General features: G+C 39.0%; 1 protein-coding gene across 2 annotated transcripts in view; it reads left to right on the top strand.

Annotated features, from left to right (window-relative positions):
- The window catches only part of PAXIP1 (PAX interacting protein 1), a 31,706-nt gene extending 14,909 nt beyond the window's left edge, over positions 1 to 16,797 (top strand). Inside the window, exons 7-21 of one of the 2 annotated variants that reach the window (XM_077190700.1) lie at positions 955 to 1,549; positions 2,357 to 2,451; positions 3,406 to 3,501; positions 3,826 to 3,963; positions 5,266 to 5,387; positions 6,324 to 6,508; positions 6,635 to 6,678; positions 9,041 to 9,108; positions 9,481 to 9,583; positions 11,706 to 11,874; positions 13,408 to 13,508; positions 14,663 to 14,797; positions 14,881 to 14,956; positions 15,478 to 15,542; positions 16,023 to 16,797. In XM_077190700.1, coding sequence (XP_077046815.1) covers positions 955 to 1,549; positions 2,357 to 2,451; positions 3,406 to 3,501; positions 3,826 to 3,963; positions 5,266 to 5,387; positions 6,324 to 6,508; positions 6,635 to 6,678; positions 9,041 to 9,108; positions 9,481 to 9,583; positions 11,706 to 11,874; positions 13,408 to 13,508; positions 14,663 to 14,797; positions 14,881 to 14,956; positions 15,478 to 15,542; positions 16,023 to 16,034 — 2,004 coding nt within the window. In that variant the 3' untranslated portion in view covers positions 16,035 to 16,797. Of the gene's footprint in view, positions 1 to 828; positions 1,550 to 2,356; positions 2,452 to 3,405; positions 3,502 to 3,825; positions 3,964 to 5,265; positions 5,388 to 6,323; positions 6,509 to 6,634; positions 6,679 to 9,040; positions 9,109 to 9,480; positions 9,584 to 11,705; positions 11,875 to 13,407; positions 13,509 to 14,662; positions 14,798 to 14,880; positions 14,957 to 15,477; positions 15,543 to 16,022 lie in introns of both variants that reach the window. The other variant, XM_054633291.2, reaches the window with a different exon arrangement.
- The last annotated feature ends 6,726 nt before the right edge of the window (positions 16,798 to 23,523 follow it).

Here is a 23,523-nt window from a genome sequence, read left to right as displayed (position 1 = left end):
TGCTCCTTCTCATTTGAAATAGGTAGTTTATATTAAAATATTTTGATAAATATGTAAAACTTATCCTAATCTATTAGAACTTTGCTTAATTTTCCCTTTTCTGATGCATAAAAATTCACTGCCTAACTTGTTTCTGCTTAGTGTGAAATGATTTTTCTCTTAACAGTGGGTTATGCATGTAAAAATAAAATTAAATTCTAGATTGCTTCAGCACTCTATAAACCTAAAATCTAGTATTCCTAAGTAGGGAGGTTAGGTTGTTTTGGGTTTTTTCCCCAAGTAACCCTTAGCGCTCAGCAGATCAATGTTTCTTTGTTTTTTGGTATTGAGATTAAAAAACAAACTATTTATTCCTGAATTGGTTCAAAACAGCACTAATTAATGAAGGTTTCAAACAGCACTAATTAATGAAGGTATCATTAGCAATTTTTAAGTGAAAATAGGACTATGGAACTAAGCTCTGAATTTAATGGGCCAGCGGGATTTTAAAATTAATATTGCAGTTGATCAATGTAATTATTAATATAGTGTTAATAGTCATAATGCTGTTGGAAAAATTATTAATAATACAGGGATGGGCTTTAATCTTAAATTTAACTAAAATGTGCATTGCTGTTTATTAGGAGTCCCATGCAGCTCCACGTTTCTCTTTGTGTAAGTCCTGTAGTTTCATTTTGCTATTAGGCAGTTAAAGATTTTGTTTAGCTCACAAGGTATTTAGGTGTAGGGTTCTTTTCTTTTAGGAATTGTATTTTCCCAGTAGTTCTTTAAATATTTTTAAAACCGAATGACAACCAAAAGGTCACAAAAATAATCTTTGTTTTCTAGATATTACAATCACTTTCAGCACCTACAAAAAGTTTAGAACAACAAGTAAATCATAGCCAACAGGGACATCCAAATGTGGTGCTGTTTAGTCAAGTGAAACTAACACCAGAGACACATTTATTGCAGCAGTCACATCAAGCACAGCAGCAACAGCACCATCCTCTTTTACACCTTCAACCTCAGCAACTTATGCAGCTCCAGCAGCAGCAGCAGCAGCCACCCCAGATCTCCCAGCAGTCTTTCCAACAGCAGCAGCCTCACCAGTTTCCCCAGCAGCAGCAGCAGCAGCAAGTCCATCAGCAGCACCAGTTCTCCCAGCAGCAGCTCCAGTTCCCGCAGCAGCCGCTCCACGCGCAGCAGCAGCTGCACCGCCCTCCGCAGCCGCTCCAGTTCCAGCAGCAGCATGTGCTGCAGCAGCAGCTGCAACAGCTGCAGCAGCAGCAGCAACAGCTGCAACAGCTGCAGCAGCAGAACCTGCAACAGCAACAGCTGCAACAGCAACAGCTGCAACATCAGCAGCAGCAACTGCAGCAGCAGCACTTACAGCGACTGCACCAGCAGCACCAGCAGCAGCAAATGCAGAATCAGGCAGCGCAGCACTTAGCTCAGACACCTCAAGCACTACAGCTTCCAGTTGCAGCCCAGCAGCCACAACACCACCAGCAGCAACAGCAGCAACTGCAGCAGCAGCCGCTTTTTGGGCACGATCCAGCAGTGGAGAGTTAGTAATTATTGCCTTCTGATCCTGGGAAAAAGTAGCTAATGACATGAAGTGGGGTAGAAAATCAAAAAGTAATGCTGTGTTTACAGGATGGGATTGTAAGAAATGCCACTCCTGGCTCAGAACTGTTTTTTCTGATTTTTAGGCAAATATTTATATTATAATATTATAATATTATTATAATATTATACTAATACTTACAATATTCTTTTATTCAAATAATAGCTAATGATGATCCAGCAATCTGAAAAGCATGAGAGTGCTGAGAACATTCTCTTTCCAAATATACAGTTGATACCACAGGCACACAACCTATACTTTCAGAACAGTGTTAGTAAATGCATAGCACAGTTGTTTAAAAACTTTTTTTTAAACAGAGGGGGAGGGGGAAACTTCCAAACAGCTACAATTTCAGAAGTACCAGTAAATTACTGAAGATTCAGTTTCAGAAAGTTGTCACACCTTGCTTTGAATTAGAGTAGAACTGAAAGCTTTTTGATTGTTTTGGCTGTTCATGGCTGATCTCTGTAAAAGAGGAAGTATTCTTATGTTTTCTTTCTGGTGACCCTTTAGCCCCTCTTCATCCAGGAAAAAAACCTACTCTTAACAAAATCAAACTCTGGGTTGAGCTGAGCCCTAAAGGCTTTCAGCTTTGGCATTTTGGATCCTACTTTTTCCAAGGAAGTACACTAAAGAGGTTTATAACCTGGTAATAGGAGGACGTGGTATAGTGAATGTATTTTGAGATAAACTCTTCAGACTTTTAAGTATTTAATTGTTTGTTCTTTATGTGCCAAACTGTTTCAGTTCCAGAAGAGTATTTCCTACTGGGCTGTGTCTTTGCAATTGCTGATTACCCAGAGCAGATGTCTGACAAACAGCTGCTAGCGACCTGGAAACGGGTAAGATTGTGCATAATATAATATAACATAATGTCATAGTCCCTAAATTCTAAAAGAAAACATTTTCTAAAAGAAAACAGCACTGTTCACTCTTCTTTAGGCATTCTTTTGTGTAATTCTTCTGTTACAAACTAAAAAAGAATTATTCAACTGCTGCTGACCAGAAAAAGTAATAAAGATACTTTAGGTGTGCAGCCTGGTTGAATTAAGTCTTCAGTCAGAACATGGTCTAAATAAGTTGCAGCCTTAACTATTTCCCACTTATTTATGCTTTAATCAGGCAGCTGTAGTACAGCAAATGTAATATAGCATCGCTGTCTAGCTTTAACTTGATTGTATAAAACCATTCTTTTTTGCATATAATTTTGGCATTTAGTAGCCTGTGAGGTATCCACCTGAGTGAATAAGATGGAAGAATAGAGTGTTTCTATTTTTTTGCCAACTTCTATTTTTCAGAAAAATCTGATTGTATCCTTTCCTAAATAAGAGGACTTTGATGTTCTTCAGAAACCTCTGATGGATTTTATAGTTGAATTTTCCCTACAATTTTGCATAATCAAGTAAGCTGTTGACATTTTTAACAGCACTTGTGTTTATTGCTGAGATAGAATTGAATAGTTCATGAAAAATTGTTTAATAGTTATACTACAAAAAATAAAAAACATGAGAAGGTTTATTTTTGTTTATATATCTTTATTTTGTTTATTTTTTTCCATTTCTTCTAAAAAATAGACTTTTTGTTCAGTGAAAAGCCGCATATTTAATTTTCTTTTTTGTTTTCAAAATTGTTCTAAAGCTAGATAACAAACCTAGTTTTGGGGGGTAACTCTTCAGTGAAGTGGTGCTAATGGTGGCAGTGTCCTAAAGGGTGGACTTTCATTTCAGACTTTTTGTTTCTTAATGTAATGTAAAAATAGTTATATCCTAGAAGTTGTGCACTTGCTCTCTTACCAGATCATCCAAGCACACGGTGGGACAGTGGACCCAACCCTCACGAGCAGATGCACTCACCTTCTCTGTGAAAGCCAAGTCAGTAACATGTATGCTCAGGTGAGCCAGCTGGGAACCTGCTGGGTGCATGCTTTCATTTTAGCACTGGAAAGGCAGGCCTTTGCACTGTGTGCTTCAGGCTTAGACAGCAAATTTCAAGTTTCTCATTGTTTTTTGTTATGATTTGTGGTTTTTTTGGGGTACAGACTTTCATAGTGCATGTAGTAGACTTGTTCCAGAGAGCACTAAGGAAGATGCTGTGAGAAAGAGGAGTCTAAAATGTAGAGAAAAACAATTAAAATCTAAGTTTTGATTTGTTGAAAAAGTATAAAGAAATAAACATGTATTTTGGGTTTTAAAAGCTGTTTGTGCCTGTATTCCTAGGCTTTAAGAGAAAGGAAGAGATGTATTACAGCACACTGGCTGAATGCAATCTTGAAGAAGAAGAAGATGGTCCCACCTCATCGAGCCCTTCATTTTCCAGTGGCATTTCCACCAGGAGGAAAGCCATGCTCTCAACATGTAAGAAGGAAAAGCTTACTTTGAAAGAATGCTTGCTTCATTGCTTGCTTCATTCCATGAGCAGTATTAAAACAGAGCTAGAAAGTGCTTTACACATTTTTTTTTGCCTTGGAATAAAAGCTTCTGTTAATCCTAAGGTGCTGTGTTGATGTGGTGCTGCTGCCAGGTGTTTGTCAGTGCTTTGCAAGTCTCCCTGAGTTCAGAGTGGTGAGGAGTAACACCTGCCTTTGTGAGTTACTCTCAGACACTGAGGGGCAAAGATTGACTTACAGCAAGGTTGCAGTAATCCAGGCTGCACAGTTTATGGCAGCAGAGCAGCAGCACATCGAACAGCATGTGCTTCCTTACCATAACCCAGGATTTGGAGAGGATTTTTGAGAGTTTTTCTTAGTCTGTGCTTAGCAAATACCTAAAAAGGAAGCCTGTGCTGCTAATCAGAGGATAGGAGGTCACAGTTCTATTGCCTGTGCAATGAGGAGCTGTGAAAGTGGAATTGGAAAACTCCAGTTCATTGAGAGGCATCTTGGAATGTACTATGCAGTATAAACCAAGGTGCCAAAGTATGTCTTGGCATTGGATTTCTTTGTGCTGGATGCAGACATATGGGATGATGGCCTTGCTAATAGCCTGTCCTGACTGACATAAAAAAAAACACACATTTGGGAAAATCAGAGTATAACAACATGTGTGTCTACTCAGTGGTGAGTAGTAAATGTAATATGCAATGTAATAAACACAGTTTGAAACAGAAGTACTGTGTACTGTTGCCTTTCCCTAATGAAAAGGTGAGAATGGCAAAAACAAAAACCTGTCAGGATTAAAGATAATAATGGAAGATGTTGAATTACAGTTCACCACCTATGATCAGCTGGCACAGTTTGTTTGGCTTCATTGCAGAGTAAAGCACAATTTTCAGATTTTTAGAGTAGAGCAAGTAAGTGTAAGCATTTTTTTGTGTGTGCCTCTGTAAATAGCAGTAGAAGGAAGATGGCAGACATGTAAAAAACAAATTAGCTCTGAGCTCTTCCATAATAATGCTGTGGTCTCTGTAAATAAGAAAAAGCTGACCAGAAGAATGAAAATTATTCTTCCTTAATCAGAAGCCTGAAGTGTTTATGTATAAACAAATCACTTTTAAATTGTACTGTTTGTATCCTACAAACCATGCTTTGAGTGCTTTATACACTATGCTGTGCATTTCATTGTAATGTAAAAAGTTAGTCATGGAAACATATTTTTCATGGGAGTGTTTTGTTAGTGCCATCAATGTTCAGTTCCTTCAAACTGTCTTTCTGCCTGCAGATAATCTCTGTGACAGGATTTGTTGACAGTGACAGAGATGACCTCAAGCTCATGGCCTACCTAGCAGGTGCCAAATACACGGGCTACCTGTGTCGCAGCAATACAGTTCTCATCTGTAAAGAGTAAGTGCTGCACTCCACAGTCCCTGCTTTACAGTCCTTGCTTCTCAGCAGCCTCTTCCCAGGCAGTGCCTCTCTGAACATGTGAGGTGTCACATATTTTATGAAAATCCTTTCACTAGGATTTTTCTCCTGAGAAGCCTCAGAAAAGAAATGTAAACAATAACTGTCTGATGGCTGTGGAATGTGGTCTGGAGATGGTTTACCAACAGGTGTACCTTTGATTGGTTGCATGTGAATTGTTTTTAATTAATGGCCAATGACAGCCATTTGTGTTGGACTCTGAGTCTGTCACGAGATTTTATTATTCATTCCTTTCTAGCTTTCTGATGTCTCCTTTCTTTAGTACGGTTTTAATATATCATTTTCTTTTAATATAATATATATCATAAAATAATAAATCAGCCTTCTGAAACATGGAGTCAAGAATCTCATCTCTTCTCTCCTCCTGGGTACCCTCAAACACCACCACAGTGAGGTGCTACATGTGGCTTGTTATAAGATTGTTAATTGTAATTCAGTTCTGCAGTTTGATAACAATAAACTTAGTGGTGTTGTTTCTTGAACTAAATTACAGCACATATTAAGTGATAAATTTGGCCTCTGAACACAGGCAAACCAGAAGTAATTTCTAACTTTCCTGTTTTATAATAATGTTAAGTGATGCTCTTAGATCATCCATAAATAAAATACCTCTTTTTAATAATTGGAGGAGGGAAAATTTAAATCCAGGTCTAAAGTTTCCATTTGCAGCAGAAGTTCTCTCCTGACTGGCTTGTTCTGACACGTAAAACAAAAGCATTTTTTGGAGTATCTCCTATCACAGTTAAAACAAAGAATAGACCAATAAAAACCACTGATATTTTAGGTTTATTATTAAAAATTGCTATATTTTGTATTTGCAATACAAATTCTCTTTCTCCTTGTCTGCCCACCAAGGGCCAGCGGGCTGAAGTACGAGAAGGCCAAGGAGTGGCGGATCCCGTGCGTGAACGCGCAGTGGCTCTGTGACATCCTGCTGGGCAACTTCGAGGCGCTGCGGCAGATCCAGCACAGCCGCTACACCGTCTTCAACCTCCAGGACCCGCTCTCCCCCAGCCAGCACCTGGTGCTCAACCTGCTGGGTGAGAGTCACAAAACCCTCTGTTCTGCTGCATTTTTATGTGCCTGTTCCACCAGCAGGAACATGTTTCCTCTGGTATAAATAACTTGGCAATGGTGTCATTTTTGTTCTCTTCTCCATTCCCTAGATGCTTGGAGAGTCCCATTAAAGGTGTCACCAGAACTTCTAATGGTACGTTGAATTATTGTATAAATACAGCTGTTTTGATAAGATCACTCCTTGCCTGTGCTTCTTGCTAATGTTCTATTTCATTTTGGGGAATCTGAGAAATAATCTTTTTGCAGAATTAAGGAATTTTAGTAGGATATACAAAATTTAGTTACTGTTGACACACCTTAGGCTAGATATTTCACTCTTCAGTTTCTACATCAGACCTTAGTACTTCTTAAATCAGTGCCTAACACTATGTAGATGAGACCACATAAGGGTTTTTAAGACAGAACACCCAAAATCAGTAAGAAGTTTGTTAGAATATTGACTGAATTTTTAGTATGATACATAATGTAAGTTAAGGGTGCTGCTACTTCATATCATCTCCCTGATATATACTAAGAACTAAAACCATGGGCATATATACCATGTATTTTAATATTTAAAAATATGCCATACATGCTAAAAAGTGTAGTTGATAACCCTGAAACATCAATGGGAATGAACAATGAAAAATTGTACATTGAAAAACATACAAGAGAACTAAATTTTTGTCATGAATGGTATTTGCTGTGAACTGTGCAAAATGTAAATTTTCTGCATATTAAGCTGCAGTTTCCCTGTTAGATCTTACACTTATCTCATGTTTTTGTATTGTAAATTTTCTTCCCATTTCAGATTTATACTTGATAATTTTTCACAGTATGTCTTGATGTAGGTAAATTTGTACTCCAGGTGATTCTCAGTTAACATTTTATATTGCACAAAAACGTTTTGCCTCACCTCTTGTGTTTGGATCACTTGTATCTCAGTCACTTTTAGACTCTTCAGAAAAGAAGAGTCTAAAACTCTCAAAATGTAATTTGCAGCAATGTTTTAAATGGGGATTCTGGGCACTGTGGCTTGAATACCTTTCAGCTCTAGCAATAGGCACTACTGTTTTCCTGACCCTAAGTTTGAAACATTCTTCTTAGAGACCCTTGTGGATTTGTTTCATGGGCCTGTAGGAAACTCTCATTTAGAAAACTAAATGCTTTTAAAAATTCATGGTCTTCATATTTTCCTGAAGATGGAAAACATTCTATTATAAAAGAAAAAAGTCCTTGAGAAGATTCAGTGAGCATTATTAGGATTTAAAATAGCTTTTAACTAACTCAGTTTTGGTTTTCTCACCACCACCCTTTGCATCCACATAGCAGTTGAGCTCATCTTAAAACTGGATACATTTTTTGTGTGCATTAGTCACACCAGGTTTTTGTCCAAGTTTTGTCTTGTGTAGCAAATGGAGACCTCAGGGGTTGGATGGGTAATTTAATACCTTCCCTTCTGTATTTATATGGGGACCCTTCTGGCCCATGTGAGGTGGGAGTTTTGTGATTTATATTGAAAAGAGCTTCTGGAGACAATATCATCCAGGTGCCCTCTGGGTGCCCACAGAGGAGTATGGTTTGGTAATAGAAAATGCTGGGCATGTGGAATTGTCAGGGAGTTCACTCCTTCACAGGAGGCACTTCTATTTGTCTTGGGGTTTAGGGTCCTCTTCTGAGGACAGCTGTCTTGTCAGATGCTGTTGATGCCATCTACCTCTTGCATTTTCATAGTTGAAATGTCTATCAAAATGTGAATATGTGCACTTTTCTTTCCAGCTGCTCATGCTATGGGCTGACTAGCATAAAAATGCCTGGCCTGAGAGCAGGGAACAAACCCCTGTGGCTTGTTCCTCCCAAAGGAACATTCTCACAGCAAGGCTGGTACATTGCTGCCTGTCTTTCTGGTCATGTGCCTCTTAGCATTCTTCATGAAATTTCAGGTATTGAAGGTTAAAAGAAATAGATGTCACACACTCCTCCACCTGGGAGCTCTGGTTTCAAGTTACTCAGACCAAGGAGAGCCTAAAAAGCTACATTTGATCACCCCTAGGCACATGCTCTGGAGGCTGATCTGGTGGTGGGGAGGTGGCACTTCCTATCCAGTTCTGTTTATGTAGTTAGGAAACTTGAGTTTAAAACAGAATTATTTTCTGGGATATTACCATTCCATTAAATTTAGCACCAGGAAGAATATTGTAGTCTTCATGTGCTTAACAAATGGACAGGCTTTTCAGTCTCTTTCTCATTTAAATCATTGGCTTTTCCATTGATAATTAGCAGTGTTATTTAAAGGAAAAAAGTCCCACAATATTTTATTTGGTGTGCACTTTCAGGGTTGCCCACGTTTGTGGAGAAGCTTTGGCTGAATCTCAGCTTTGCCGTTGGGCTCATTGTGTCAGTAGTAGGTGCCCCACGTATTCAGCATGGTGTAATTTTCATTTGTGATTAATTCAGGATAGAAGTCATTTTCCCTGTTAAATGCAGATCTAAACATGGAACTGGTGTGATTTCAGGGTGTGAGGTTGCCTTTGAAACCAAAGCAGAATGAAGCCAGTCTTCAGCCGTCTTCCAAAAGAGCAAGGTAAGAACAGTGAGCAGTCAATGCCTGTTTATTGATTGTTCCTCAGAAGAGTCAGCTGCACATCAGCCTGCACCATCCTGTGCCCTGCTCAGTGAAATAACTCTCAGTGGGCTTTGGATTTGCCAGTTCCTCAGCTGGCAGGAATAAAACAATAATTTAAGAGAGTGAAGTTGTGGGAGTGCAGAAAGAGGAGAATATGTAGTGTTTTCTGCACGGTGGGGTTTTTTTCAGAAAAAGTTGTGCCTAATTCTCAGTCATCTGGGTGAGTCCATTGGTGAAACTTGCAAAAGTGTGCATGTCTAATTTCAAAATGACAGTTCTGCAGCCTTGGGCCCAAATGCCACATTCTGCTGTATTTCCCATATTCTGTAGGATTGAAGACCTGCCGCCACCTACTAAGAAACTCACCCCTGAGCTGACACCAATGGTGCTCTTCACAGGATTTGAACCTATGCAAGTGCAACAGTACATTAAGGTGACTTTCAGGCTTATCTCTTGTGAACTACATTGAAACAATGGATGTTGAATTTTTGCTAAGACTTGATAAGCATGTACCTAGTGGATAAAAACCAGTACTTACCAGCCGACGTTAGGGTAGGTTTATGTGAAATGATTTTTATTTGGTAGCTGTTCTCCTTTAGTTAACTACTTTACACTACTGTGCTACTTGCTTTTTCTTTCTGTAGGACTGCTTTAAAAGGCAAGAAAGCCCTTTCCACATTTGTTTTTAAATAGAAAATTTCATGACCAAATTTAGGTGAGAAAAAGAGTGATAGTTGTACTGGATAAGACCCAGGATTCTTCTAGTGGGGTTGCTGTCTGTAGTACCAAATGCTTCAAAGACAGCTGATGACAAAGCTGATGGCAGGTGTGGGGTATGTTCCTGTGGAGGTTTTGTTCTGTTCCTTAATAAAGCTCTGCTAAAACTTAAATGTATATTATTTATAACATTCAGATAATGAGAAGTAACTAAGGCCTAGTTTGAGTTACTATGTTTCTTAGAAATACACACTTTGATGTCCTCAAAAATATAAAATATTTTCTTTATTACACCTATACTTGTTTTTAAAGTGGTTCAGCTTCAGAGGTCTTTTTTCCCTTGCAGTGTGTGCATTTGAAGCTTGATATTGAGTATTTTAGGACATAAAATGTTTTTCAGTGTATCCCATAAAGTTCCAGTATCAACTTCTAGTTTCTGTCCTGTTGGTTCCAGGTTAATTATGTTAGACAATCTGTTTTGGTAGCAGCTATGGCTCACAAATTAAAAAAAATCAATTTCAGCCTCAAAGCTTGTGAAGTTGAATGTAAACCTGTCAGCACTGATGCTATCAAAACTCTGCAGAGTCTGTATAACTAACTGGGGCTGGGTACTCCTCATCTTACTGAGATGGAGGAGTAATCTTTGTACCTGTATGGCCAAAGGGTCCCTTCCACATCACAGTGGAAATCTTGCCAGGTCTGCATTCATGGATGTGAGTGCTTGAGGTGAACATAGAAAAGCAGCCTTTGCCTTTCAGAGTGCAATGTCCTGTTCACAGGGTGTTTATTACCAGGAAGGAAGTAAATACTGGAGAGGTTCAGTGTCATTAAATAATACTTTCGTGGGTCATCTTTATGCAACCCATGGTAAAATAGGGCTAAAAGCACTGTCCCTGTCTGTCCTATGTGCTCATCATTATCAGAGCAGTGCAGTGCACAGAGACCTCTTGGGCCTTCTAACCTAACTAACCCTCAAGCCTTCTTGCTTTGGGACTCCTAATCATTCATGCAATAAAAACCCTAGTCTGTTAAATATTTATACTTAGAGATATTGGTGTGGGTTTTATTTATTTGTGCAAACTGATTGTCTTAATCAGAAATCCAGGGTGCATGGTTACTAAAGCTGTCCAAATATTTTTTCATCCTTGAAATTTTTATGAGGGGAGCACTCTTTATCTCTAACACCTGTGGTAATCTGATGTGCCTCACCAGCTCATTCATTGTGTCACTCATTCCTTCAGATAATGACTGGCTTAATTGATAAGGTAGCAACTGTGAGGAGCTAGTTTGAGTTTGGTGCCTTTACCATGGAAAAGGGAATAGTTGCTCAGTATTATCAGAAATGCATGTGGAATATGTGTTTTTCATGAGATGCTTTTCTCTTTAAAGAAAAGCCTAGCAAAATTTAAGTTTGCTGTAGCTACAGTGTGTACTACACCTTCCCTAGAAGAGAGCAGAATTATTATATATTCTTACTGTTGCTTACTTTAAATTTAATATCCTGTTTCAAAAAAAAAAAATTAATTTGTGTCTTACAGTTAGTTCTTTGCTTTAAAAAAGCACAACCCAAAATCAAAAAACTGCAGAAGTGGGAAATTGTTTTCAATCTTGACAGGTGATATTTATGTCTGGAAATACCTGGATATTCAGTGGCTGTAAATTCTGTCTAAATTAATCAGCTTGAGTAAAGGAATCACTGTAACACTAAATAATCTACATTTACAATTTCATTAGGAGCTTAGTTTTATTTGATGTGATGATCTAATATTTAGTTTCCTTTTTTCCCTCTATATTTTAACAACTGTTCCATTCTGGTTTGTGTTTTGTACAATTTTCAGAAACTGTATATCCTTGGAGGTGAAGTAGCAGACTCTGCCCAGAAGTGCACCCATCTCATTGCCAGTAAAGTGACTCGAACTGTCAAGTTCCTGACAGCAATTTCTGTAGTCAAGCACATAGTAACTCCAGAGTGGTTAGAAGAGTGTTTCAAATGCCAGAAATTTGTTGGTAAGTGAAATTAGTGTCAATTCCTACAGTAAAATAAATGTTGATTGACATATTTAAATACATTTTGTTGTTTTGTCTTCTGACTTCAGTGTTTTTTACATTTTTCTAAGGAGTTCAGCTTTTGAAAGGAGAAATTTTAATTTTACAGCAAGTCCGATTGTCATCATTCACACCTCTTGAAGAATAATTTGCAAAGCTTTTTAAATAATGATATTAGCAGCTAGTTTGTATTCTACTTGAGTTAGAAGGTTGTCTTAGTATGGTTAAGCAAAGCTGTCACAAGTTATGTGATTTTTTTAAAATCAGGTTCTCTTTCAGCAGAATATTTTGTTTCATTTAGTTTTCATTTGTTTTAATACAGTTTTTTCCCCTTAAATGAAAGAAAAACACACTTAAAAAGTTAGTGTTGGGGTGATTAAATGGCTGGATATTGTTAAGTATTGCATTTCTTTCTTGGGTAGCCGTTTTGTAGATTTTTACTCATGGCTGCATTATTTTTTAATTCACCCTTCCTGAAAGGGTGATTATTTGGTTTATGATTGTTTTGTGCATATATAATTGTAAGAAGAAAATGGCTGGCTAATCACTGTAAAGACTTGAATCTATGGATCATTAACTAATAAACCAGCAAACATTTTTAGAAATCTCAGGAAGGCAATTTGCTTATTTCAGCATCAGTGAACTGAGAAACTGATTAAATTGAAAACTCTTAGAAGATGAAGAAAATCAGGGGATTTAGGATGACTGTTATGATCTAGTACTTGAAGTACTTTACTTATTTACTGAAATTAGGTTGATTTATAGCTAATGGGCTGGTTTCAGTTTTGTACCTGCTGTAATGATGGAAAATATGGCAATTGTTTACAAAAATTGTCCTGTTTCTTTTGTCCCTTGGAAGAAAGAGTATTAACACTGTCTCTAGCAAGTTGTCAGAATTGTCCTTGGACAGACCAATTTGTTCTCTGTATAATTTTTTTTGTTTTAGTTTTTAGACTTAGGGATTTTGGATTAAATTTGATTTAGAAATGTGTTTGACATAGCTTTAGTGGAAAGATAAAAGACTGAAGTTCCATCCCTAATAAAAGAAGAAAAATTGGGTAAATTGCAGGACAAATAAAACAGATGGAAAGTTCTTTCTGTTAAGGCTGTTTGAGGACTGGAAGAGAGTTTCTGGCCTCCCATAAGTGGTCACAGTAATTTGAGTTTAAACTTGATCCTTGCTTGATCATTCTCCTTTGCAGAAAATCAAAAAATAAAAATTTGCAAGTACCTCCAATAAGTTAGAAAAAGGGACTTGATAGGACAGTGATTGTTGTTAGGTATGCAAGTGTAAAACACAGTTTAATTCTCCAAGTATTTGGGTGTCATCTTTGTGAAAAGCCTGATGAAGAGGGATGTTTTAATCATGTTAAATTCTAGTAGGTGTCTGCCATTCAGAGCCACTTTGCCACCAGGATGTTCTGCTCAGATTCCATCCTGGGCCATGGGGATGTCTGTGTTTTGTGTCCCACATCATCAGTCTTTCTTTTTCAGATGAGCAGAACTTTGTGCTCAGAGATGCTGAAGCTGAGGTGCTTTTCTGCTTTAGTTTAGAGGAGTCTCTAAAGAGAGCACAAGTAGCTCCACTGTTCAAGGTATGCAGTTTACCACAGCATTTAAATACTTGGGAGTTTTTCAACCTGACTTTTTCAGCATTGGGACCACAGGTTTTATAGCTGAAAGCAGTAGGGCAGGCTGGCATATAACAGGAAACATTTGTTTTAATTTTTGGGTTTGACCTTATGCCTGTTTTGTGCCTAAGCATTGGGGTGGATGTAAACCCTCTGAATGACTGGATCCTGTAGATGTTAACCATTCTCAGTATATTTGCTCCCTTCCAAAATTTAGAACATTGCTCTGTTACTTGCAAAAAGCCATTTATGGGAGGGACTTTCTTTTCTTTGTTTTCTCTTTTCTTTTTTACACCAGCCTTGTAGCCAGAGCACTTGCCCATAAAATTGGGAGTGTGAGAGTGAGTTTGCCCTTCAGCCTCAGGGAGTTCTAGTGTGAATCTCCTTGGAGGCTGCATTTCCACCAGGCTGTTTGCTAGGATGGTGGGAGATGTTTTTGTGCCTCTGGTTAAAATTGCATTACAATGCAGAGAGGTATCGAGATCTGAGTTGCTAAAGATTCTTCAGCCTAACTGAATCACACCTGTTTATGGAGGTGAACCACCTAAAACAGGTATTTTTTCTACCTGTAATGAAGAGGAATTTATGTCTTCTGTTATGTCTAAATGCTACATTTTGCTCTCAGTTTTGCAGATTAAATAGCAAGGTGTTTTCTGGTTTTTATTCCTGGCTGATAAACAGAGATAATCTACTTTGTGATTTGGTCACCTATCTCAGTCAAGTAGTAGAATAATTTTTGTCAGGAAGTAATAAATTGGGTGTTAATTAAAAGGTAAATGTTTTTTTTTATAACACTTGAGATGTCCCTGTGCTCAAAGAAGTGAGGAGCATTGTTCTTATGTGTTTTACCAAGCTGCAGTTGTTACTTTGCAGGTGTGGAAATAGACACACCTGAACTATTCAAATTCATCAAAATTGTACATTTACCCCTCCAGGGGAAACATCAGCAGTAATTAAGGACAACTCATCAACTGATGAATCTGTGTCCATAAGCCCAACCCCAGCTTACATAGCCTGCCCTGTTGTATAAAAGTCTGACATGACATTAAAACTTCATGTGTTACAGAAATCAAATAGCATAATAATGCTTTTTCTTGTTCTTCCTTTTCTCTCTTTAGGGAAAATATTTTTACATTACACCTGGAATTTGTCCCAGTCTTTCCACCATGAAAGCCATTGTGGAGTGTGCAGGAGGAAAAGTATTATCCAAACAACCTTCCTTTCGAAAACTCATGGAGCATAAGCAGAACAAAGTGTGTTGAGTGTTGCTTTCCAAAATTTATTTATAATGCCTTACCATGTTCTTCTGAGCTAACCATTACTTTCTTTCCTTTAGAGCTTGCCAGAGATAATCTTGATTTCCTGTGAAAATGACCTTCATTTATGTCGAGAATATTTCGCACGAGGCATAGGTAGGTATAAGTGTTTTTTGTGATTGAACAGTATAACTGTTACTTGGATTTTTTTTTTCTATTTCCCAGTTGTTATTATTACTACTATTGTTATACAGATATAGAGATCTTTTGAAGCTTTCAGGTAGTAATAGAGGAATACATGGACTGTCCTGCAAACCATGGAGAAGTCCAAGCCAGCTGTTAGCTGGATATATCTAATAGTTATTTTATAGGCAGATCACCATAAATTTTTGAATTTAGCAACAACTGAAACATCAGTGTGTTACCAGCATTATTCTCATCCTAATTCAAAGCACAGCCCTGTACCAGCTACTAAGAAGAAAATTAACTGAAACCAGGGCACCATCTCAGTATTCATCTTGTGAGTTAGGGGTTTTCACTTTAGTTATTTTCACTTTAGTGTAGAGCCCCAAGAAATGCTGTATTTAGTAACAGTGCCAGGTGCAGTGTCAGGTGTGAGACACCTGCAGAATGAGGCAGAATTTCTGTGTGAACTGTATGAATTTTGATATTTCTAGATGTCCACAATGCTGAGTTTGTCCTGACTGGAGTGCTTACTCAAACACTGGATTATGAATCATATCCTTTTTGTGTAAAGACATTCTGCTGCTTAGGGGAGAATGGTTTACTAAAAGTTTTTTCTTAATTAGGAACTAATTAATTGTATTTTTTTAGGATATGTAATGCTTACTTGGTAGGAGGGTAGTTTAACACCCAGGAAAGTAGCTTAAATTCAACATGGAATTGACTTTTGATGGGGAATACTTCAAAGGAGAAGGAAGGCAGGGTAGTCACAAAGGAGTAGTAAGTATTAGTAAATAGTAAAATAAATTAGTAAATAGTAGAATATTAGGCAATGGGAAAAGAACTTGCCACTAAGGGAAATATTTGGCACAAGGTACTTTCAGATGAGGAAAACAGCTTTTTCTGAAGATTATAGACCCTGTTTGATAAATGCAGTGGAGGGACCAGTAAGGCCTCTGTGTCTTTATGCATTTTTTAAATAGAATTTGTATTTTGCTGTCATTTCTTACAATTGTTCTTCCTTAACATGCTTACATATAAATTTACTTGATGGATAGTAAAATGCCTTACTGCTCCAGAATCCTTGGAGCATTATATCTAGCTGTTCAGCCATTGTACAAAGCAACTAGAACTTCCTGTGGATGCTGTTTTCCAGCTGTTTTCCTAGGGATGATGAGCAGTTTAAAGCAGGAAAGCAAAAATAAACTGCATCTTTTTTAGGATGTGTAATTTTATTATGCTGAAACATAATTTACTATGTTTTGTATTATACTACCATTTTAAAAGAGCCCACTTTAGGTATCATGATGAGCCCATTTTTAAGCATTTTAAAATAAATTATGGTACTTCAGCCAAAAGTGTAATTTGGATGTAAAAATAAAAGGGCTTGTTATCTATTAAATTATGGATGTCGAAGATGAAAATGTTTTGTACTTTATTTTTATTTCTTATACTCTATTTTCTTTTATATTGATATTTTGCCCACATTTGAAATAAATGTACTTTTAAATGTTTTACTCTATATTTTAGTGGTCGTTCATTTTTTTGAATACTGTGCAACAATGGCACTCTGGTAAGAGTAAATTACTCAAATCTTTTTCCAAGCAATGTGAAATTATTTTAAGCTTATTTTACCAGGTATGTTTTAATATATGAATCCCAGTGTTTAAAGGGAAATAATTGTAAATGTATATATGTGTTTTTACTGAAGCAGAGAAGCAGCTTGAAGGAGAAACTATAACCCTGCATATTCCACTGTTGTGATAACCTTTTGTTTGTATAGTAAGTTTTACTAAATAAATATTAAAAAAACAGTCTCCCGAATCTATATTCAGTGGTATTTCCTAAAACACACACAGTTCTAATAATCTGATTTGACCTTTTTTATCAGTTTAGATTCCAGTAGATGAAAAAGTGATCCTAAAAGCATTTTTTTTTTTGCTTTCTGATCATCCAGGCAATTCAGCTCTGATGCTGTATAGACAAGTGAGTATCTGCACTCCCCCATAAGGAAATTACTGATTTCAAATCTCTTTTGTGTTGTGGCTTAAATCCAGCTGGTGCTTGGATTTACTGATTCTGTTGCCTTTCTCCCAGTGCCTTAGTTGAACAAAGTGCTTAAGTGAATGATAAATTGATGCTGTAAGAACACAGTGGTAGTAAATGTCAAGGTGAGTCAGGTCCCACAGAGGTCACTGTGTGCCTCTTGCCTTTTATTGCTGGCTCTGGTTCCTCTCCTGTATCCTTGTCCTGACCTGCTCTTGTGCTTGGCTTTTCTTTTGGGAGCAGTAGGGGCTGTGTGAGGATCACTGGAATGGTAACATTTCTACCAGTGTGACTATTGTAATGTGGCAAAATGGGATAAATGAGAATGTTGCACTTGGGTCACAATGGTTTTAAGTGAATGAAAGGTTAAAAAGGTGTGGTAAGGATGGGAGGAAATGGTAATTTTTCACAAATGCTATTTTTTTATGTGAGAGTTCTGAGTTTATTCTTAGTGTGATGTTCAGCTCTCTGAAGTGCAGCTTCCTTTTCATTATGAGACAGATGAAAGAAAAGTCTGTAGTGTGGAGACCTGAGGTTGGAAATTGATGATATGATGTCATAAAAATAGTAAAAAAAGAAGGAGGGACTGCAGTGGGAGGTAACTGTTGGTTGATGAGTTGTGGTACAAATTACTTAAATTGTTCAGATGTGGACCTGGCAAGTCTGGTCTCCCTGTCAGTGGAGGGAGAGAGCATCTCTGAAATCTGACTTAAAGAGCCCTGTAGAGACATATCTCTCAACAGTTCAACAAAGTTTTGTTATCTGAATCTTTCAGAACACAGAAAATAAATAAAGTTAATCCCACCCTAAAGAACGTCATAATACATTGCATGAATACTGTTTTTACTAGAGAAATAAATGCACCTTTTTTCCTATTTAAGAATGTAATACTGAAATTATCTAAATCTGTGTTCATCTCTTTGAATGAATGGATTTTCTTCATTGTACTTGTTACCAAGGGACAGGAAGATTTTTGAGTGCCTTTTCCTTTAGAACAATTATCAGCTGTTGCAGCTTTTGAGTGCTTGGCAGTTTTGTGGTACACAGATCTTAACTTGAATGCATATTTTGTACCTGTCATGCATTGAGCAAGTCTGCCTTCCCAGAGATGTGTTGTCCTATTATATATATATATATCCAGCAAACAGTAAATGCTGCTTTCAGAGAGACAGGAGTGTTTTCAGTGTTTTCAGAGTGTCAGAGTCAGCTCAGTTGTGCACAAAGTCAGGCCCCAGGCACAGGCCATTGCCTCCCTGGGTCCTGGGAGCTAAAGAGAGCTGCTACAACAGCTGGGTGCAGGTGAGAGCCTCACTGAGGGAGAGGCAGAGGGAAAACAGGTTTGGTATGTGGGCAGTTTCAGCCTCAGCACCATAGACTGCTCCACTCCATGATGTATTTATGCTCTGAGGAGTTCTCAGCCTCTTGCAGGATTGGCTTCCTCCACGTTTTCTACAATGAAGCAATGTTGAGGATATGTAATACCTTTGCCAAAAGCTGTTAAGAGTTAAGACGTGAATGCAGTAGCATCTGAAAGGTAAATTTCCTTATGAAAACTATCCAAAATGCTGTCAGATCCTGCATAGAGAAGCTTGAAGAAAACCAAATGTGATCATGGAACAAATGAACCCCATGGGAAACATGAGTGGTAGTGCATCTGTTTCGTGATCAGTGAAGACAGTGTGTTTATTTAGCCAACATACAAGTATGACTGATTTGATTAACCTTTCAATTAGAGTGAAAAACACAACCTGCCAAGAAATAGTCTTTCAAGAGCCACAGGAGCTGTCCAGAGCCAACTGGCTTGCACAGATGTTACTGTGTGTGTGATTAGTGATAGAGAAAGGGTTTTGATGGAGTACTCTGGTACAGCACTGCTGTTGGGAACATACTCAAGTGTCCATTTGATCCTGTCCTCTGTATCAGGGGGGAAAAAAAAGTACTTCTTCATGTTGTTGCAAAGATCCATAATAAAAACTGCAAAACTTGACTTGTGTAGAAAACCTGTTCTGATAAAGTAGTTATTTAAATTAGAGCAAGGCTAATAGCAAAGACATTCCCTCAGTTAGGGATAGGTTGGAAGTCAAGCACATATGGTCTCCACTTGTCACTGTGCAGCTTTCTTTGCTGTGAGTCATCAGGTAGAATTGTGGAACTGATTTCCAGAAATACAGCTGGAGTAGAGCTCTGGAGGTTAAGTGCCCAGTATCTCAAAGATTGGAGGTGCCACAACCTCTGGGCATGTTGTGTTTAATTCAAATAATTTTGTTTCTGCATTTTGCTACTGTCGGGAAAACAAATAAATAAATAATCTCTGTATTAGTCAGAAAATCCATTGTTCCACAAGAGGCTGGTGATGCTCATTTCATCTCCACACCCCTTCCATCAGAGTCTGGCTCTCACCTTCCTTTTGTGAAGCACAAGAGGCTCCTCCCAAGGGACAGGCATGGTTGAGAGGCTTCCTCAGTGGGATAGAGGAGCTTTCCCTGGAGAACTGAGCCCTCAGGAGATGAGCTCTTCAAAGGGAATTTTAACCTGCAGACTATGTATGCAGGCAAGTGTGAAGAGTGAGGGATGCTTGGGAAAATGCTCCCACCTTCACCAAAAGGATAAATTTTTCTGATCCTTGAGCAGCATTTTGTCAGAAAGAGACCAGGCTGGGTCTGCCAGGAAGGAAGCATCAGTAGCAGGGAGCACTCCAGATCAGACAGCTTTGAGTGAGTTTGTCCTTGTAGCAAGCTACACCAAAAAGAAAAGGAGTATTTTAAGCTCAAGAAGCCAAATTTTATTAGTCTGTCACCCAAAAGACTTTTAATGAGGCAGCTCTATGAAAGAGATGGAATACAAGTTTCCCTCCCTGCTTTTTGTGCCTTCATAGGACAGATCCTCACTTAATTCTATTTAACTTGGAGTGTTGTGGGTAATTACACAGCCCTTTCTGGTGACAGGAATTTTCTCCTTACAGATACTGGAAACATCTCAATAAACAAATAAAAAACCTCAGCATTTTCATGGCTTTTGGGATTTGATACTTTAATTTGATAAACTCACAGCTTTTTATTGACAAAAACTATGTCATACAGTCCCTTCCTGACTTTGTGAGGGAAGATAGAGAAATGTCTTTGTCAGAAAAAAATAACTATTTGAACTCTGTTTGTGAAGGCTGCATTAACCCCTGGGGCCCACAAGAATGGAGCCCAGCAGCCTTGCAGAGGCCAGGCTGGAGCAGAGGGAAGGAAGAGGAGCTCACTGATAAGAGCAGGCAAAGTCAGTCAGCCAGAGGAACCCTCTGAAAAAAAGAAAAATATGTACTTCAAAGCAGCTCAGAATTTTCCATGTTCTGTTAAAGCAGTAAAATATTTTCAAAGGAGGAAGGGAGAGTGTGATTTTTCATGTGACAATTGTGGCTTCCAGCCCAGTATGGAGAGAGGCAGGCTGGAGCCACCAGGCCAGTCTGGAGAAATCTGAATTGCAGATAAGTCAGGAGGGGTTAAAAAGTTACTGAGCTCTGTCGGGGCTGCAAGGCTGTGACAGATGGGGCACAAACCAACTTTGTTTATGCTGCTCACCTGGGCCAGTGCAGCCACTGAGCCCTTGGGTGTGACTCAGCAGCCTTCAAACCTGGCTGTGGCTACACAGATCCTGCAGGCTGGTGCAGGTTTGTGCAGAGACTCTGCAGATGTGACTGGAATGCACTGGAAGAAAAAAGGAGGGATCAAAAACAGGCATGTCCTTCTTTTTCCAGCATCCTTAGCTGAGGGGCTGCCCAGTTACAGCTCACACCACCTCAGGGGAGAGCTCAGACTGTACTGGCCTCTCCTGATTGTCACTCAGCTGTGCTCCAAGGCATATTGAAGTCACCTCTCCAGCAACGTTTCAAACACAACAAACCTGTGCAACTCCACCTGGACAGAGAGACTCCCACCTCCCTGCCAAAACCAGCACCTTGCTTCTCATGCAGTGAGTGTGGGCCAGTCCAGTGCTTCCCACTCTCACATTCCACACTGCTTTGGAGCAAGGCCCTTGCTCCTTTTCCCTCTTTGCCTAGAGAAGGCTGCAGTAGCCATGAATTAAACTTTCCAGACTCTCTAGCTGCTGCTGGGCTCTAGACTTCTTTACCAGCCCTCCCCAGTTCCACCATCTTTCTGACAGAGTGCCCAGCACAGTATGAAAACTATCCAGCATATTAAAACTGCTATTTAGGGCATTAAAAGCAATCTATTTTATGTCCTTGGCCTCTGAACAGTCTCTAACCCCTCCAGGCTGCTGTCTGCAGCATGAGCAGCAACTCCATCTGTGCTCTTCAACTTGGCTGTTCCTCATATGAACATGGGCTCACAGCAGGGCTTTGGAGTGGAAACTGAGCAGTTTGTCACAAGCAGATTCTCCAGTTTCTTTGCAATGAGTATCTCAACATGTTGGGTTTATAGAGCATTTTCCTCTTGGTCCACTGACTTGTACAGTTTTGTACTGTGAATTGCATTTCTACTCCCATGGAACAGACAATATAATGAAGTCCAGTTATTAAAGAAGTATCTCCCTTCATCTTGGTAGAAGAAAAGAATGTTTATAAAATGCTTTACAAGGAGAGAGAATGTATTCCTAGAAGAGATGGCCAAGCTCTGAGTAATGTGTGCACCTGGAGGAAAGGTTTTGTGATTGGAAACTCATCTGTTTTATTTGGTGACATCATCTGGTTAAGTGACATCATCCCTCAGCACAGGGGGCTGTGGGAAGCCCGGGGAGCATCAGTCACTCACCAGCAATACAGAGAGAGAACAAACCCTGCCTGGGGGCTGGAGCTGCTGTGCCTCTCTCTGCAGATCATTTTGGATGATGAACTACTTACAGAGCCATTTTAAACCCTGTTCTCACATGGATGTCAGACACAGGGGCTTTCTGAGAACCAGGAAAGTTGTAAGAGTTAAATGAAATCCTGAACTCAATGGCAAGGGAATGCAGGAGATGCTGAGCATCCCATGCAGGTGTGGTCTTGCTTGCTTTGAAAGATGCAGGGATAACAGCAAGCAAGAGTGAAAACTTCATGTTAGTGCCTCTGACCAATGAAAGAAAATGTATCCTGCCCAAAAAATGGGGTGGGTGTGTGTGTGTGGAATGTTTTAAGGATAGGAGCCTCTGGGAGCTAAGAAATTAGTAAATTATTCCATTTAAATTGATGGTTATTGAAAGAACCTTGATTTTAATGAAACTAGTTTGGGGCTTCTTGACTGGGAAGGCAAAATGAATTATTAAAGTATCAAATAATAAAGTAACTGATATTAAACTAATTGAGAAAATGAAACAGAAACAAAACCACTATAATCAAACATGCTGAGGAATAGGAATTGTCATTTCCAGTTTTGCAGCAGAAACACTTCATAACTGCTGACAAAGTAGTGCAGTTTATCCAAACTGAACAAACAAGGAGAGAAACTCTTGAACTTTTCCTCAGGCAGCACACTAGGCATAAATGCTAACTTACCACCTCCTCCTTGTGGCACCTCTCAGCAGCAGGAGCACATCATGCAGCACTTCAGGGTGGTTCAGTCATTTATTTAGCTCACCTAGCTGATGTTATTAATTGTTTAACCTTCAGTTACACAGACCTCCAGGTTCCATCACCCTCCCTCCACACACGAGCTGCAAACAGCCATGGAGCCCTTACTGAGCCCAGGTGAAGTTTCTGTCCTGAGCATCCTCTGAGGGGCAAGAAAAAAAAAGAGGAGTAGAAGTGGAAGGAGAAGTACATCCTTCAAAAGACTGTCAGGAAAATTACAGGTTTGATAGCAATATCTCATAAAATTTTTAAGCTCAGCATGGGAAATATAGAGGCAGAAACAGCTCTTTTTTACCTATGAAGATTTAAATCAATTTCTTCTCCTTTGAGAAACTGCCATACCAAACATCAGCTGGCACTGGGTTATATTTCATAGTGGAAAAAACATGATTTCTGGGCTTCTCTGCTTTTCAAATTTGGCAATGACAAAGGAGGTTGAAGGAGCTGTTGCAGCCAGTGCCTCTTTGCTTTACCTTTTTCTGCAGAAAGTCTGGTTTGCTTTGCTGTGGTGAGTATGGCTCCCTGGATTTTAGGAAAACAATATTACACCTTCATGCCCTATGGAGAGAATTTAATACATCAGCAAAAACTGAGTTGCTCTCTCTGGGTTTTGCCCTTTAGCTGCTGAATCCAGTGAATAAAATCCAGGTAACGGATTTTCCCTGAATGAAAACACATGTTTAACATGAAGCAAGGGAGTAGCTGTACTGACCTCTCATGATTTATACCAAATTCACCAAATTTCACCGAATTCACCAAATTTACACCCACCCCTAAAGCACCAGAGCTAGGGTTACCCAGACCAGACCCAGCCTGAAAATGAGCAACCCAGGCAGAGCCACAGACACCTGCTCCCAGGAGAGCAGAGGATTTTGTGACTCATAGAATGGTTTGAGTTGGAAGGGACCAGGTTGCTCCAAACCTCATCCAACCTGATCCT

This window comes from Agelaius phoeniceus, chromosome 1 (genome assembly GCF_051311805.1).
Source record: "Agelaius phoeniceus isolate bAgePho1 chromosome 1, bAgePho1.hap1, whole genome shotgun sequence".
NCBI classification, from domain to species: Eukaryota; Metazoa; Chordata; class Aves; order Passeriformes; family Icteridae; genus Agelaius; species Agelaius phoeniceus.
This window is presented reverse-complemented; position numbering and strand designations above follow the sequence as displayed.